A 16,751-nucleotide genomic window follows, 5' to 3' on the forward strand; every position below is an offset into this window, starting at 1 on the left:
GAGCTGGGTGGTGTTTTGTCTGAGTGATGTGGAACCTGGGTGATACTGGGTTGGGTGGTGTGGGACCAGTTATGGAGCTGGGTGGTGTTGAGTGTGACTGATGTGTGGCTGGATGGTGTGGGGCCTGGGTGATATGGGACTGGGTGCTGTGGGACCAGTTATGGAGCTGGGTGGTGTTGTGTCTGAGTGATGTGGGGTTGGGTGGTGTGGGACCACCAGTGGGATTGGGTGGTCTTGGGTCTGAGTGATGTGAGGTTGAGTGGTGTGGGGCTTGGGTGATGAGGGGTTGGCTGGTATGGGACCACCAATAGGTTTGGGTGGCTGTGGGACCAGGTGTGGTGTTGAGCAGCATTGGGTCTGACTGATGTGCTGTTGGGTGGTGTGGGGCCTGGGTGATGTGGGGCTGGGTCGTGTGGGACCACCAGTGGGGTTGGGTGGGGTGGGACCAGGTATGGTGTGGAGCGGCGTTGGGTCTGAGTGATATGGGGTTGGGTGCTGTGGGGCCTGGGTCATGTGGGGTTGGGTGGCTCTGGGAGCAGGTATGGTGCTGGATGGTGTTGGGCCTGGGTGATGGGGGATTGGGTGGTGTGGGACCAGCAGTGGGTGGTTGGTGATCCTGGGTGTTGGGGGCTTAGGTGGCTGTGGGACCATATATGTAGTTATGGCCTGGGTGATGTGGGATTGGATTGGGTGCTGTGGGGCTGCTGTGGGGCTGTACTTGCAGGAGCCTGGGCTGGGGCTGCTCCTGGGGGCCAGCATCTCAGCGAGGAAGGGACAGCCTGTGGTGCCAGTTCCATGTTTGTCACTGCTGGTCTCACACGGGGTTGGCATCCCCTGAGTGCAGCCCCAACTCCATCCCTGCATGCTCCTCTCTGTATTTCCTACAGCTGAGAAACACTGTTCCCACAGGGCTCAACATCAACCATTGCTTCTTCCAGAAGACTCCCCTGTCCCTGGGATGTGGTTAAAGAGATCGAGGGCTCTGGCTCACCCTGGATCTGGGTAATCCTTTCGGATCTCTCTCTGGATTTTCCTTTTCGTCCTCTCCGCAATGTCGGGCCGGGTGTTGGGGAGCCCGCCACGCCGCTCACCATCAGCACGAGCTTAACCCTGTTGATGTGGGACAGAGACCAGTGTCCCCCCACATGCCCAGAAACACCGTGTCTGTGGGCGAGTTCACGCTGGGTGAAGAGCGTGGGGGAATTCAGGGCAGCTCTCGTGCCCACAGCTGCCTGGCATCGGGCAGAAACCACTTCAAATTACACCAACTTGGCTCTGCTCCAGGGAGGTGCCATCTCCAACCGGCGTCATCGGGCTCTGGGTCGGCTTCCAGGTGTAAAGTGCTCATTCAGAAGAACAAGCTCAAGTTTTTAATACCTGGAAGAAATTGCCAGGCTGGAGGGTGGAATCATGCAAGGCTGATGCCTTTTCGCTTCCTTGCAGCAAACCTTCATCTATCTAGGACAAGTGCCTTGTAGGGGCTGCGTGAAATCATATAGATAATACATTAAACATATTTTTTCCTGCACAGCAGCAATATATTATGGTTTGTTTGAATGTGGGGACTAGAGACAAGTTTGACAGCGGTAAAGCATTAGGGTTTAGCAGAGTTTTCACTGGAAAAATGAATCCTCTGTTTATAAATCTTTGAAACATAAATGAGCTAATGCATTTTAAGTGGTTTCGATTATTTAGGAAGGCTTGTTCATCCAAGTTTTCTACAGAATTAATTTTTGGGGAGCTTCCTACAATCTCAGCCACAGAGATGTCTAGGTAAGCCTTGCAACGACGGACTGTGTAAAATCCGTAGAGACAGGAAAAGCGACGGATTCGGCAAATATCGCTGCATGCTCTTCTCTCAAGAAATGTGTGCCAGGCAGAGCATCTCCTGCTTCATTCACGTTTTATTTACTGTTTTCTGAAATACATATTAGTTCACGAGAAATTCAACCGGATTTTTAAAAGCGATAGCCCTACAGGGTCTCTAGGAAAGTGGTAAGAAATAAAAACCATCTTTTGACACTTTCCAAATAGTATTCATTCAAAAGCATGGTGTTTAGTGAATCGGGGACCAAATTCTGATCAGTGGCAAAATCCTACGGTTAGGAGTAGGAGCGAGAAAATAAGAGGGAGGGGAATGGCAAGAGGAGGAAGAGAAAAGGAATTCTTCCATGCAGCCCTCCCCTATAGCTCCCTTTTTTTCCTGAATTCATAGGGAAGCCATCCCTCGCGTTATTCCCAAGTGAATCTGAGAGCATGGTCTGCATATTTATGCTCAGTCCAGCCCTCCTCGCACAGAATATCTACGTGGCTGCCTGTACTACTTTGCATACGAGACTTTTACTGGGAGGGCCACGTAGTAGCACTGCTTGTACCCTGCACGTTTGTGTCCACCAGTGTGTGGATGCGGGAGTCGTTACGGAATGGCAGGTAAGTATTTCAGAATATATTGAAATTCTGAGCAGCGACACCAAATTCAAGGAGATGGGGTGAAAATAAAACTCCCCAAAGGAGTCTTCTTCATAACTTCTCCATTTATCTGTGAAGTATCAGAAGATCCTAGATGTATTTTCCGCAGTCGGTAGCATGGGCTGAAGGCAACATTTATCACTGCTGTCAACCTTATATATGGGCCCCACCAGCCCTCCCAGAGTGGGAACGAACCTGACTGATTGCAGGTATTCACTGCCAGTGAACTCATGCAGCAATTTATATTCAGCAACCCAGTTAAAATATGGGTGACTACAGCAGTGCATATGTTTGGTGATTTAAAGCACATGCAAACTGAAGCAAAGCTGTCTCCTCCTGACAAGTTACTAGCATAACTCTTGGCATGACCAATATTTAAGTTGCATAATAGGAGATTAAAACTGGAAAGGACCAGTGAGTCACTCTAATCGCAGCCCCCTTCTATTGCAAAATCTTTGTCTCCATTGCTATCTTGCTACTTTTTTTTCCTGAACACATCAAGATTCTTTATTCTCTCCCTTCTAAATCCTGGATTTCTTGTTAACGTGAATTTTTTCGAGGTCTAACTTTCTGCACCTATTTCTTTTATTTCCCTACCATTGCCTGCAGCAGCCAACACTCCTCCCACCAACTCCTACCGACCCTTAACAGCTGCATGAACCAAAGATGTCTTAGTATTTATGTATGGTTTCAGTCCCTTCATTATAATTGGACATTGTTGGATATTTAAGAGCTACCAAGCCTAAAAACAGAGAAATCCATGAGTGATTCTTCCTGGACTCCACTAAGATGCTTCATAATAATCTTTTTGTCATATAAGAAATCCCACTGGGCTATGCACATGGCCCTGTCTGCAAATGCCATTAGACTACAGCTAACAACTTGTTTATCATCTGCCCTAACTCTGGGATTTTTCTGCTCCAACGCTATGATCTCTCTATTCAGCCCCTCTCTCAGCATGTAGGCCATTTCAAACAAAAATGCAGGACTTAGCCTCATTTTGTAGATGAAGATGTTGAGGGAGACGGGCGTATGGCAGACACAGAACAGGAGTTACGCACCGAGATGTGAAAGAAAGCAACCTTCAAACTTTAAGGCAAAAAACCTTACTAGATCCTTCCCTTCTTTTCAAGCCTTTACAGAAAAAAAAAAAAATTAGTTTGTTCTGAGAGTGAATATTCCACTGAACAGTAAAATAATTTTTAGATGTTACTGCTAATAAATGCCAAGTGCTTTTCATGACTAATGATGGGATTGTGCTGTACTTGATATGGCTTTGTGCCTGTTCACTTTTCTTTAATTCAGGAAAACTCTGGAGAAGAATCAGCAGCAGTGCTGTTGACTGGTAAACAAAAGCAAGTTACACCTTTAGGGCTCAGGAAAAGAAGGTAAACAAAAGCCAGCTATCTCGATAAAAAGGGAACACATGTTTTGGAGGGAGAACATTCCAATAAACAGGCATCATAACCTGATTCACAGACTGCAAAATTAAGGAGCAGCTATAAATTTAGCTTAGTGTGTAGTTTGAAATAGCAACTGCGTTTGTGTAACGTATGTTTGACTGCAATCGAAAGTGATTTGCTTACCACTACTTCATTAGCATGCAGAATGACTGTGGAATTACAAATAGAATCTGATGCTTAAAGATGTTTATTCTGCTTAGCAATTTAGAGGTATCTCAAGTTTTTCTATTCCTCCCAAAGCCTATCTTCACTCACATCTTTAAACTTGTTGGAAATTTTGCATCTCTCTCCACATACAAGAGAGATATTTTGCATCTTCTGTTCTGAAAGTTTCAAGCCCAGTCAGTGCTTCCTAACAACGTGGTCCTCTGTATATCATGCTGGTCCCCTGTATATCATGCACCAAGTCAAGCAGAGGCAGGGTTTGTAACAGGCTGCCAGGAGCTGCAGAATGTGCATTTTTGCCATCAGCATGCAGATTTAGGGTGTTCATACAGTTACAGCTTGGGACAGTACAAATACATTTATCTCACTGTTTTTTACAACAGTAACAAAATGCTTCTTTATGCTTGTTCACAGGTCAGATTAACGTAGTGACAGATGAGTTACTCTGGGAAACAAGAACATGAGCAATACGGAGCTTTGCAGCCCTGTGCTGAGAACTTTTGGAAGCACTAAAATTCTAAACGCAAATCTTGGTTATTCCATTTTCCCTTTTACCTCATTAAAGATAATGGGAAATGTTCCAGAGGGACTTTCATGCACAGGTAGCAATCAGGCAATGGACCAGGCTGCCCAGGGCAGTGGTTGAGTCCCCATCCCTGGAGGGGTTCAAAAAACGTGTACATGTGGCACTTTGGGATATGGTTTAGCAGGCATGGCGGTGTTGGGTTGGCGGTTGGACTTGTTGATCATACAGGTCTTTTCCAACCTATGATTCTGTGATTCAATCTGGTTAGGGAAAGACAGCTAAAAGACTTCTAAACATAATTAGCTGAGAATGAACCACCTGGAATGTGGCACAAATGATGTTTAGAGCTAACACGCAGCTCATGGATTATGATCTTCATTATAGCACTGACTGCATGTGTAGGAAAAAGCTTGACCATTGTCATCACCTCTGGTTTCCCACTGCCTTACCTCCGATAATCTGACACTGAAGCCAAGCAAGCGGGTAAAATGCTAGCTTAGGGACCTGACCGTTTCACAATGATGTAAAATAAAATGACTCCATGTACCAGGATAGGAAAAGCGAGCCTCTGTTTTTGTAATGAAGAATACTAGATGTAACCTGATGCGAATGTTGTCTTTTCAGATGGAATCCATCCTACCCAGAGAGCATCCTATGCACTCCAGGCACTGCTGAAGGGAGGCATGCCCAAAAGGCCATGTCCAGTCAAAAGTGGCTCAAACATTTAGAAGGTATTTGGGGACCTCTGCCCTCTTCATGTCTTCACCTCAGAAAGTGTTTACAGCAGCATCCCTCAGACAAATATAACATTGTAAGAGAAGGAAAAGGACTGCTTGTCTTGGATGCCTTTGGAATGTAAAAGTAAAGGTTTAAGAGCATCCAAAGCAAAGTTCCCCCACTGGCCACAATCTTCTCAGCTTGTGAGAACACCACTCTCTGTGCTGTGGATTCCTTGGTTTTGCCCATTTCAGTCACATCATTCAAACACAGCTTCCCCGAAAGCAGAACAGAGCGGGGGCTTCCTCACAGGGTTCAGGAAAAAAAGTCAGCTTCAGATGGTGACAGAAATCCTCCATTGAACACAAACAGGCAGGATCCCTTACTCATTGGCAGTTTGCACCATCCTTTACAGCTACATTGAGTGTGTGCACATGGAGAGGCTTCTTCTCTGTGGATCCAGCCAAGCTTCTTGGATGCTCTGCACAGGTAAGATGGCAAGACATGGAAAACGTGCCCCCAGGGCTGTCAGCCGCACTGCAGCTCCATCGCATCTTTCTCTGCATCTGTTCTCCCGATGCCTTCCAAACCTTGATTACTGAACCCTCGCATCCCCTTGCAATATAGGTTAAGGATCACTCCCACTTTCCAACTGGAAAACGGAGGAAGGACAGAAGTTAAGTGATTTTCCCCACAGTTGTACAGCAGGTCAGAGGGGGAGGCAGAGACAGAACCAATCCTTAATTCAGGCGCTTGACAATATTCCTTCCGTCTAGAATATGGACATATTCTGAAAGGTCGTATTGGTAAATACAGTAAAGGAAAATCATCTCCCTGTTAGTGACTCTTCATCCAGATAAGCATGATTCTGAATTAGGCTGTAAGTGTGTTTTAAAGGGAAACACTTAACCTGTGTTATCTCCATGCTGGCACCACAATAAACAGCCATTCCTACTTGTACCGAATTAGGCGAATAATCTTATTATTCATGAAATCTGAAGTATGTGGATGAGAAGAATCTATGCAGAACCCATCACTCATGGCTATTTTTAGCACTTCTTCCACAAACACCTGGAAACTATTGATTTGCTTGTTATCTGGCACCACCCAGAGTCTCTTTAAGTTCTGCCTGGTGTACTCCTCTTCGGGAAGGCCTTCCACACTTGCAACCCAATCCAAGGTCAAATGGTTGGGGTCCTGCAGGTAGCTGGATATTGAAGAGAGGTTTCCGTTGAAGCAATAGTAAAGTTTGGAACCGAGAAGCTTCAGGAACAGACATGACGTGGAGAAGATATTAGCACTGAACACTTCCATGTTGGAGGAAGACAGGCTGTAGATCTGGGGTGCTTCTCGGACGGTGAAGTGAACAGTCTGGGTCTTCTGATCAAGGGTGATGTTGAGCATGGCATTCTTCTCCGCTTTAGAAAGCTCAACCTCCTTCTCCTGCAAGGCCTCAATCAGTGGCTGAATTTGATAAAAATCTACCTCTCGTCGAAGTAAGCCCATTTCCTGAAAGTCTTCAGGGAGGTCCAAGTGAGAAGTTCGTAAGAAGTTCAGGATATAGCGGAAGATTTTGCCATCTCTGTCGATAAAGCAGTTGCCCTGGCTGTCCTTCTTGGTTGGGATCTTCCCACTAAACATGGCCCCCAGCATGGAGTCTGGAAAGCTAGTCAGGGTGGACAGAGAGGTGGTATAGAGTTTTCCTCCAACATTGAGCGTGATGGGATCTGACATGATGGAAAAGTCACGATGCTGGGACTAATTCTAAAAAAAAAAAAAAAATCCAACACCACACATTTAGCTGCATTTACCTGTTTGAAAGGTTAAACTACAGAGGTAAAGAGTCCTAAATGTATACCGCTAACTACACAGTAATAATTCCTCACAGAATTTAGAAGTGGTGAATTACTTTTGGAGGGTGTACCTTGAGAACAATCACAAGGATGTTTTTCTCCTAACAGACTTGAACAGGACTTTGTCCAGTTTAGTGCCACAAATCATGAGTCTTCCAAAATCATGCTAAAATCCTGAGTCTAACAGTCATGCTAAAACTGAAATCTCTCCCGTGGATGCCTACAGCAGAACTGCTGACTTCCAAGCAAGAGTTGGGTTCTGGGCTCACCTGATCCCATCTCCCTCGCAAACAGAGAATTTAGAGGGGGAAAAAAAGGACAGGACGAGAACCGGACACACCCGAACATCTTCCATGGCATCTGGAGATATAATTAAAGCAATGAAGCTGTTGCAGCAGAATCCCCTGACACGCTTTTGAGTGCAGTCAGCCTAGCAGGGAGCCAGCAAGCAGCACTGCCATAAGGACGTGACAGTCTGCGGTTCCATTCAGTAAAAAAACGACCAGGCCTTCTCCTTCCAAAGTGCTTTACCTTACAAAACATTTCCTAATTAAGTGGGGCCATATCCTGGTTGACATAGTTTCCACGCAACTCCTCTGCAATCAGCTGAGATGAACGGAAGATGCGATTTTCTGGTGCAGTGAAGCATCGCTGCCTCTGGAAGGGACGTAGCCCCTTTTGCCCTCCACCAGACCCTCCCTTACACTAACTCTGGCACTTATCTGACCCCACAGTGAGCCACTTTAGGGAGAAAACTCACCATTTTCTATTCAGGATATGTTTCTGCTACATCTTGGAACTAGAGGAATGTCAGGGCTGGTGCAAGGGAAGAAGAAGGAGCTGCGTAGCCCTGTCCATTGCAGATCAGCTCAGCTGCCTTGAAAAGCTGGGCCCTTGCTCCTGTTAGCTGAGGTCCTGCAAATCTGTTTTTCCTTGTTTGCTGAATCCAAATCAATCAACGGTTCATTCCCAATTTTATTGTTGACTTAATCAGCAGGAAACCCATCAGTGTTTTCTTCCAGAGGTAGGAGGTAGCTCTTGCTGTGGTATCTACGGTCATCCAACAGAAAGCCGCCAAACAGCTCCCTTAAAATTAAACTTAAGTGCAGGCATTTTCCTAACTAGTCAGGGAATAATCATAGACATTACGACACTATTATCAGTTGGAGTCACAGCAAAATACAGATAGGAAGAATGTAATCTTGTGCTGGAATATCAATTCTTTTGTGGGTGCTAAACCCCAAATAATACTGGTAATGGCATCCTAAAACAAATACGTTTCTAGATAGCAAGTACATTTTGCTGTGAAAAACTTGCCCAACCTAGGGCAGCTAATGAACAGGTCAAAGGAGAATCTGTATTTCACTTGTAGTTTGACCAACATTCCCCTCTGCTCTTTAGCCTGCGTTAGTCGTTAGCACACAGTGTATATCTTACTGCTCAATAAATAATGGGAAGAAGCAGATCTGTAAATCCACTGAGTGCTTTGCCTGTGTACCCCTTAGTCCCATATATCTAACAAAATTGGCAAATAAAGACGCACGCGTAGACCAGCACAACACCCCAGCTATGCCGATGAGCAAACACCTTGTTACTAACTTCAGCCAAATATACCCTGGAAAAAAATACTTCTTTCTCTGTGAAACACCTCTTAGCACTGGAGTCTCAGTGTACTTCCCAGTCTTGAAGAATTCTACCCGATTTGGAGTCAAGAGCTATTTAAAACAGATCATATAGAGGTTTCAACTGGTCTAATTCTGCAGTACGAGTGGCTGCCACGTATTTTTTTCCCTAAGGGCTTGCAATATGTCTGTAAAAGTGTTGCTACAACCACAATCTGATATTCACAAAACCAGCCTAAAATGGTTTTTACTTTTTTTTCAAGTTTCATCAAACAGACGTGTTCCCTACATCTCCCTGCAAATAACACACAGCCTGTAGAAGCAGAGCTGACAGTGACCCCAAGAGCCACATTCGTTGCTTCCCATCTCTGCTACCCCTCAGGCTGCTTTAGACTAAACAACCCACATTTTTCTGTTCTTTCTTCATAGGTCACGGTTTCAGATTTTTGAGGCCAAGCCTGTTTATCTACACCCCAGGGTTAGTTTCCTCATGCTCTCTGCCGGTCTTAGCCAGCTGCAGAGTGAGATGTTTCCCTTGATGTGTATGTGACAGGCTTCACTTGGCAGAGCCCGTTGTCAACAGTCACGACCTAAAGACCACTGGATGGTCCAAAGATACAGATTTTAATTTCAAACTCAACATCGACCCTAGGTTTATTCTGATCCAAAGACTCACTGGCTATGTAAGTTGAATGACAGGCAGACGTCTCAGCCCAATTTGATCAGATAATGTTAAAATGTCTCGTAACTGATTTCATTACCAGCATTCTCTAAGGGGAGGCTGCCAACAAAATACAGCAGTAGCATGAGCTCTTCGAAGATGAAGACCACGTCTATGTTGCCGGCAACAGCACCAGAAATTTGACCAAAGCTTTAGCTCCGGCATTGGAAAAGTTGTGGGTGTAGTAGCACAGGGCTTGGCAGACAAGGCGTTACCCACTCCCCATGTGGACTCTGCTCCTCTCCTGGCTCTGGACGCAGCTCAGACACATGCCCTGACCATTTAACTGAGCTTATGGCTGTTGTGCAGTCTACTGACCTGTACTGGCTGGACTTCAGTCTCCCAGGACACGAGCTCGCTTTTATTCTGGACCTCCTCACTGCCCCCACACTGGATTAAATTTCAAACATATAATGATGCAAACATCTGGCTCATGGATAAGGCTGCAGGATTACTATTCCACAGCTGTCGGACATAAAGTGGAATCAACATATGACAAGTTAATCATCTGCTTTTGCTTAATTCAGCCTATTACTTGCAGGTCTATATCTTGAAGATGAATTTGATAGGCTGGCAACCTCAGAAGACCCAAAACCAAAGCACAAATGAGCGCGTGTACATCTGCTGGACTCATCATCAACCTGGACTTAATGCATTGACCAGCTAACATTATTTCACAGTGGCTGGGCAAAGAAAGTCAATCTTTGCTGCTTTTTTCTTAGAAAGTTATTTATGAAAAAGTTTTTCACAAACTTGTAAAAATGAAAATTAAATGGGTTATCAGTTTTCTCTCTTTGCTCATCCACCCAGCATCTGCAATCCCTACGCCGGTTTATCATGCCTGGGTACTTTTCTAATGCAATATAAAGGTTCTCCAAGAATACAGCACGGAAGCCACTTCTACTTGGTGGCATTTCCACAAAGAGGAGGTACCAAGAGAGCATCTGATCTTGGACAGGGGTGGCTATAACCAATAGTCACCAAGGACAAGTACAAATTGGGTTATGGTTCATGGAAGCAGAGAATTAGTGTGAAGCCTTTAGTGCTCCCCAAGTGGCACTTAAAATTCATTCAGATTAGATCAGCTAGAGATCTAATTTGAGAGTTGAAGATGCAAATTTGGCTGAAGAGCACAGGATTTATTTTGTGCCTTTAGGTTGTCTTGTACTTAAATATATCTTTCTTTTAAAAAAAGATGTATTTAGTATCATAGGGGAAAAAAATCTACGTTTGATTTAAAGTCATAGTCTTTTCAGGTGGCGTAAATTGAGAGAAACAAGCAGTGGTGAACTTCTTGGAAAAGTCAAACTACTGAACAGAAGCTGCTGTCTGAGCATCTGAGCATTTCAGCAGCCCAGGGTTTGTAAATTTTAACTTGGGTTTTACTCGCAGGAGCAGCCTTGGCAGATGTAAAGAGAGCATTTCTGTAGCGACCTTCTACCCCAGGAGTTTAGCTCAGCAAATAACTGGTTCGAACCTGGGAGAGTGGCGAGGGCTGACGCAGCAGGAAGGCGTGAAAGAGCATGTGAAACGACGAACCCTACCCGTTGTCACTTATCGATGCCTTCACGTATTCAGAACCATCCGCTCTGTTCCTTCATTATCCATAACACTTCCTTTGTTTCATCATTTTAAATGTCGAATAGCTTTGGATAAGGTTATTTCCCCTCTTACGTATTCATCACATTTAAGAGTGTTTAATTCGCTAATAAATAAAATTCTGCATACATAATTTAACTGAGTGCCTGTTTTTCCCAACTTGGCAAAAAACCCCAAGTGTACAAGTAATCATCCAAAAAAAAAAAGCATCAGTTATGATTTGCCAACATAAGTAAAATGTAAAGAAATGGCACAAATATTACCATTTATTTAACCACTCTGAAAAATGGGAACAGCTGTAGCCTATCCTTTTGAGTCAAAAAATGCAGTCTGATGGAAAGTCTAAAGTTATAAATACGTTTATACGGTTTTCAAGGAGACATGGATCTTTCCTTAAGGCATATATCTATATCGAGACAATTTTTAACAGGATTTTTCTGCTGATTTATTCAGATAGAAAAATGATAACTTGGATCATTCCAGTTAAAAGTAATCTACCCTGAAACGGCAAGTTTATGAAACACCAAAGAGATATGGTACGCCTGGTTCTCTTTAACGGTCTCATCGAAGATCTGAAGGAAATCTCTCTCTTCGTTAACAAAATAAAGCTAATACTAGTTTAGCCGAAGCTATAAATACCAGCGGGGCAGAGAACAGATGCTAAACAGATCAGAAAACAAACCAAGAAGTTTTTATTTGGGAAAATGTGTAGCAATGCCTTGATTTTCCTGACAAGTAAAGCCAAACAGAAGTATTTATTGGGAAAATACTGCTTGGGAAAAGGAGCAATGGCCAATTGCAAACACAGATTTCAAATGGTGGAGCAAGAGAACGAATCAATTCTTTGGGATTTCAGAGGCAATGCCTAAGACAGGGTTAACACGCTGATCCTAGTGTTGTTAGAGGATCTCATTAATGAAAGTCGTTAAACACAGAGCAGCAAAGCAAGAGCGATCTGTCGCTCAAAGTGGATCACACTGAGTTGTTAAAACCAGGTTTCCAAAGTCCATCCCCTGGGTTGCTTACGGCCTCTGAAGCCTTTACGCGGGGCATTAAAAAGGCATTAAAAGTCGTAGCATCCCCTTGAAAAATGAGTTAATGGATGCTGTGCCAGCAACAGGGTCTTTTGCTGCCAGACATAGTGGTACGTGGCCGTTTACATGGTCATTGCCCCTGGTTTTAATTTTGTACCTAAGGTATTGGCTGCTGCTTAGTTTTATAGCGTAGCCTTCGATATCTCACCCAGGGAACAACCCTCCGCGACCAAAACTTTGGAAATGCAGATTTTACACGGTGAAATATGTGCAGCTCCGTTAAGAAATAGTGGAGGAGTAACAACAAACTGTAAAGTACACACAGAGCAAAAAAAAAGGAAAAAAAAAAAAGGAAAAAAAAAAAGGAGATGAATTATTTAGGCCGGCACAATGAAGGATGCCTAAGTGGCAATAAAATTAAAGCAAGCCGGGGACCATTTCTGCTCAGCAGCAGGAAGAGCAGCCGGACTAAAAACCTCTCTGGCTTTTTGAGCATTGCCCGAGGGAGCTGGTGAAAGCCACATCAGCTGGAGAAACGTTAGGAGAGGCTCATCAGGTAATGCGTTACAGGAAGCCATTCCGCATCGGGAGGGGCGGGATCGATTTCAGCTAAAAAAAGGAGGCATGAAAAAAAATATATATATCTGGGCACCTGTACGGCAGCCGGGGAATTGAAATGTGGTTCGACAGGAGAAGATGGTTGCTGGGAGGATGGGGCACCAGTCTGCTTCATTAGAGTGCATTAATGGCAAACACATCACCAGGCAAAGATCCTTCTTCCTGAGCAATGCTCATTCTGCTTTAGGTTTTGCCCCAGATTCCCACCCCACCCCCCCGGCCTCGCATCTTACTAAAACCCTCATTTCAATCCGAAATAAAAAATTCCAGTTTCTGCCAAACGCCTGAGTCCGGAGGAAAAAAAAACCTTGAACTGAACGGGAGAGCCCAGAACTGGACACAGTACTGCAGATGGGGCCTCACTAGGGCAGTGTAGAGGGGAAGCAGAACCTCCCTCGACCTGCTGGCCACACTCCTCCTAATGCACCCCAGGATCCCATTGGCTTTCTTGGCAGCCAGGGCACACTGCTGGCTCATGGCCAACCTGTCGTCCGCCAGGACACCCAGGTCCCTCTCCACAGAGCTGCTCTCCAGCAGGTCCACCCCAAGCCTGTACTGGTGCATGAGGTTGTTCCTCCCCAGGTGCAGGACCCTGCACTTGCCCTTGTTGAACCTCATCAGGTTCCTCTCTGCCCAGCTTTCCAGCCTGTCCAGGTCACGTTGGATGGCAGCACAGCCTTCTGGTGTATCCACCACACCTCCCAGTTTGGTGTCATCAGGAAACTTGCTGAGGGTACATTCTACTCTTCATCCGGGTCGTTGATGAAGAAGATAAACAAGGCTGGGCCCAGTACTGACCCCTGGGGGACACCACTAGTTACCGGCCTCCAGCTAGACTCAGCGCCGCTGGTGACAGCCCTCTGAGCTCTGCCATTCAGCCAGTTCTCCATCCACCTCACCGACCACCTGCAAACTCCGGATCTGGGCACACCCAGCCCCATGGCACTTGCTGTGACTGCACCTGCGGAGAAGTTTCGTGCCTTGTCCCCTTCTCAAGGGGACGATTCCGCAGAGGAAATCCGGGCCCTTGGCTACCAGTTTGTCCCCCGCTGTGTTACGGGGATGGCAGATCACAGAATCACAGAATGGTAGAGGTTGGAAGGGACCTCTGTGGGTCATCTAGTCCAACCCCCTACCGAAGCAGGGTCTCCTACAGCAGGCTGCACAGGACTTTGTCCAGGTGGATGAGGCAGTTTGAAGCCTAGAAGTCACCTCATGCAAGACAGGAGAAAAATAATAATAAAGGAACAACAAAGGGAGGGCAAAACCAAAATAAAGAGTATTTAGAGGATAAAAAAAAGATAAAAACCTCAGCTGATCACTCATCTAGCCAGCAGCTGCCAGTATGCATCAAGTGAGAGCTTAAGGAAGGATTTGGGACAAAATCCATCGCAAGGACGGATTCACCCTCCCTTCACATACCCCTGATGCACATTTATTTATCTCAGCTTATCCTCAACTACAGCACGTTAAACATTTACAACACGGTTTCTACACCCTGTCTGCTTATTTAGAGTCTTCTTAGAGAGGAAAACTCCTCTTTTTGCATTGTTGCAGGATGGACCCACCTCATTTTAGACCCTCGGTTAATATCAGCCCCTCCCAATAATCGTAGTGCAGCACTTCACTGAGAGGCTTAGAACTCGGTTGGTGAAGCGGAGCGTGGTGATATATCCCGAAACGCAGCGCTGGGGGTGGGGGAAGCAGCCGCTTTTTGTCTGGAGACTGCTGTGGGCCACTGGAAATTTCCAGCCGGCGTTCGGGGAAAGGCCGAGGCTGGCGCGGGTGACAGGGTGACGAGCTCCGGGAGGGGACTCCAACTCCCAGCAGGCGCGTGGCAGGGAAGGACGCCTCACCCTTCCCTTCTTGCTGTACGCCAGAGTCGGTATGGAGCTGCGACAGGCACGCCGACTACCCACAGAGCAGCTGCTTCGCCACCACCTATTGATATTGGCATTTATTTATATTTCATTTTCTAACCTTGCTTCGTTAAGGCACAGAAACGCCCCTCCGCCGCCAAGACGCACGAACAACGGGGAAAGGGTGGACGGGAGCTTCGTAACGTCCCCGGTTCGTCGCGGGCGCGATGCTGTGTGTCCGTCCCTTCCCAGGCCTCGAGGCTCTGGAGCATCTCCCGGGCTGCTCGCTTAGGGCCGGGGTGACCGCAGCAGGCTGCGCGTGCAGCTCGCTGCCGGCGCTGAATTTCAGCAACACAGAGGGGGGCAGGGAGACAGGGGTAGGAAAACAGAGCTGGTGCCCCGTTAGTAAGAGGAAGGGGTGATATAAAACAAAGGCCAGGTTCCTCCTGAGAGAAGAGGTGCTGAGTTCAAAGGAGAACGAAATGAAGGTTAACTGCTACCCAAGGAGAACAGCAGAAGACAAGATGGAGGGGGAGAGGGAGCGCAGAGCCAGAGAGGTGCGGCTGCAACGAGGTTTGGAGAATAAAAGCCAAAGTGCCGCGGTGCTCGGTGCTCTCCTGGCACGAGCTCGGATACAGCTCAGGGGCTGCTGTGTGGGCACCGCAGATTGCCAGGAACGAGCCCGATCGGGGTCTCATGGCAGCGGGAGCATCACTTTCCCTTCCAAGCAGCTGACAGAACCCTCTGCATGGTCCGACATACCAGTTTAATGCCAGCCTCTGCGAAGGTTTTCACTGATCTCTCCTGCCCTGTCCCAGCATCCACACGGGTGGCATTGCTTGGCACCCTTGGAGCATCTTCCCGACGCTCCAATTTCTTTCCTGGACCGCTCCACCTGCACACGTGGCAGACCACCACCTGCGCACTGCCTGATGCGCGCACGGTTCAGCAGCCCAGCACCCACCCCACCTCCCACCGACACCGTCACTTCCAGGGCACCCCTGCAATTAAGAGGGTGGCTAATTGCCAGCACGGCTGCAGCCGCGTGCTAGCGAAAAGCACTCAGCAGTAACACTAACGGGGTAGGTGCCATGCAGAATTGGACCCTCCGGAGGGTACGGCTCATGCACGTCGCCCAACAGGCCCCGTGCCGCCGTCGGGGGCTGGCTGCAGGGCCTGGGGTTGCTAAACCTCTGCAAATCCTTTAATTTTGGTGGTGGTTCGTTTGAAGAGGGTGGGGAGGATGCAACGCTGGCAGCGTGGTGCTGAGCCCTACCCTGTGCAGGGCTGCCATGGGTACCGTTCCTCCCTGCGCGACCAGCCATCCGCACTATTAAATTAGCTTAAAATAACTAAAAAAAAAAATAACCCCAAAGCCCCCCCAAAGCGCTGGCTCGCACATCCCCATCGCATCACACAGCGTTTCTCTGCCGAGCGGCAGCAGCGCTGGTCCAGCCCTCACCCCCCGACCCCGTGCCTCAGTTTCCCCACCTCGGGGGGGGGGGGTGATTTACGACGGGGGGACCCCGGCCCTTCCCACGCCCCCCAGCCGGGCGGATCCCCCCCATCCCATCCCATCCCATCCCATCCCATCCCATCCCATCCCATCCCATCCCATCCCATCCCCGCCGCGGTACCCACCTGCGCCCCCTCCAGCCGCCGAGCCCCGCCGCTCGCCGTGGGAGGAGGAGGAGAAGGAGGAGGAGGAGGAGGAGGAGGAGGAAGCAGGCCACCCCTCCCCCGGCAGCGCTGGGATTTGTAGTTCTCCGCAGCCCTGGGCCCTGCCCCGGCGCTGCCCGCAGGGCTGCGGCTCGCTGCCCCCCCACGCCGCAGCCTCACCTGGGACGGCCCGGCCGCGGAGGGAGGTACAGGGGGGTGGGGGGGTTTGGGGGGTCTGGAGGGGCGGTCAGGGGGTCGGGGTGAGCGGAGGGGGTGTAAGGAGGGGGGACGGGGTGCGGGAGGGGGGGTCTGGAGTCGGGGTGCGGGAGGGATGGCTGGGGAAGGGCTGCAGGAGGGATGCTCGGGGGAAGGGGTGCAGGAGGGATGCTCGGGGGAAGGGGTGCAGGAGGGGTGCTCGGGGTGAGGGGTGCAGGAAGGATGCTCGG

At 47.8% G+C, this 16,751-nt stretch overlaps 2 protein-coding genes across 5 annotated transcripts in view; one reads left to right on the plus strand and one right to left on the minus strand.

The window, feature by feature from the left end:
- Window positions 1-1,894: 1,894 nt before the first annotated feature.
- On the minus strand, window positions 1,895-16,509 carry KCTD21 (potassium channel tetramerization domain containing 21). Of its 2 annotated transcripts, XM_075416159.1 has the most exons (3): window positions 16,288-16,509; window positions 9,855-10,001; window positions 1,895-7,104 (listed from the first exon to the last, which is right to left on the minus strand). In XM_075416159.1, exon 3 carries the CDS (start codon window positions 7,072-7,074, stop codon window positions 6,292-6,294), a length of 783 nt encoding a protein of 260 aa, XP_075272274.1. In that variant the 5' UTR covers window positions 7,075-7,104; window positions 9,855-10,001; window positions 16,288-16,509; the 3' UTR covers window positions 1,895-6,291. The 2 variants fall into 2 exon arrangements, with proteins under 2 accessions (XP_075272274.1, XP_075272266.1); XM_075416151.1 differs by lacking the exon at window positions 9,855-10,001.
- USP35 (ubiquitin specific peptidase 35) overlaps window positions 16,427-16,751 on the plus strand; it is a 40,572-nt gene continuing 40,247 nt past the window's right edge. For 2 of the 3 annotated variants that reach the window (XM_075416121.1, XM_075416138.1), the window contains exon 1: window positions 16,431-16,511. The gene's annotated coding sequence lies outside the window, so the exon portion shown is untranslated. Of the gene's footprint in view, window positions 16,512-16,751 lie in introns of all 3 variants that reach the window. The other variant, XM_075416130.1, reaches the window with a different exon arrangement.

Source organism: Opisthocomus hoazin, chromosome 1, assembly GCF_030867145.1.
Source record: "Opisthocomus hoazin isolate bOpiHoa1 chromosome 1, bOpiHoa1.hap1, whole genome shotgun sequence".
In the NCBI taxonomy this organism is placed as follows: domain Eukaryota; kingdom Metazoa; phylum Chordata; class Aves; order Opisthocomiformes; family Opisthocomidae; genus Opisthocomus; species Opisthocomus hoazin.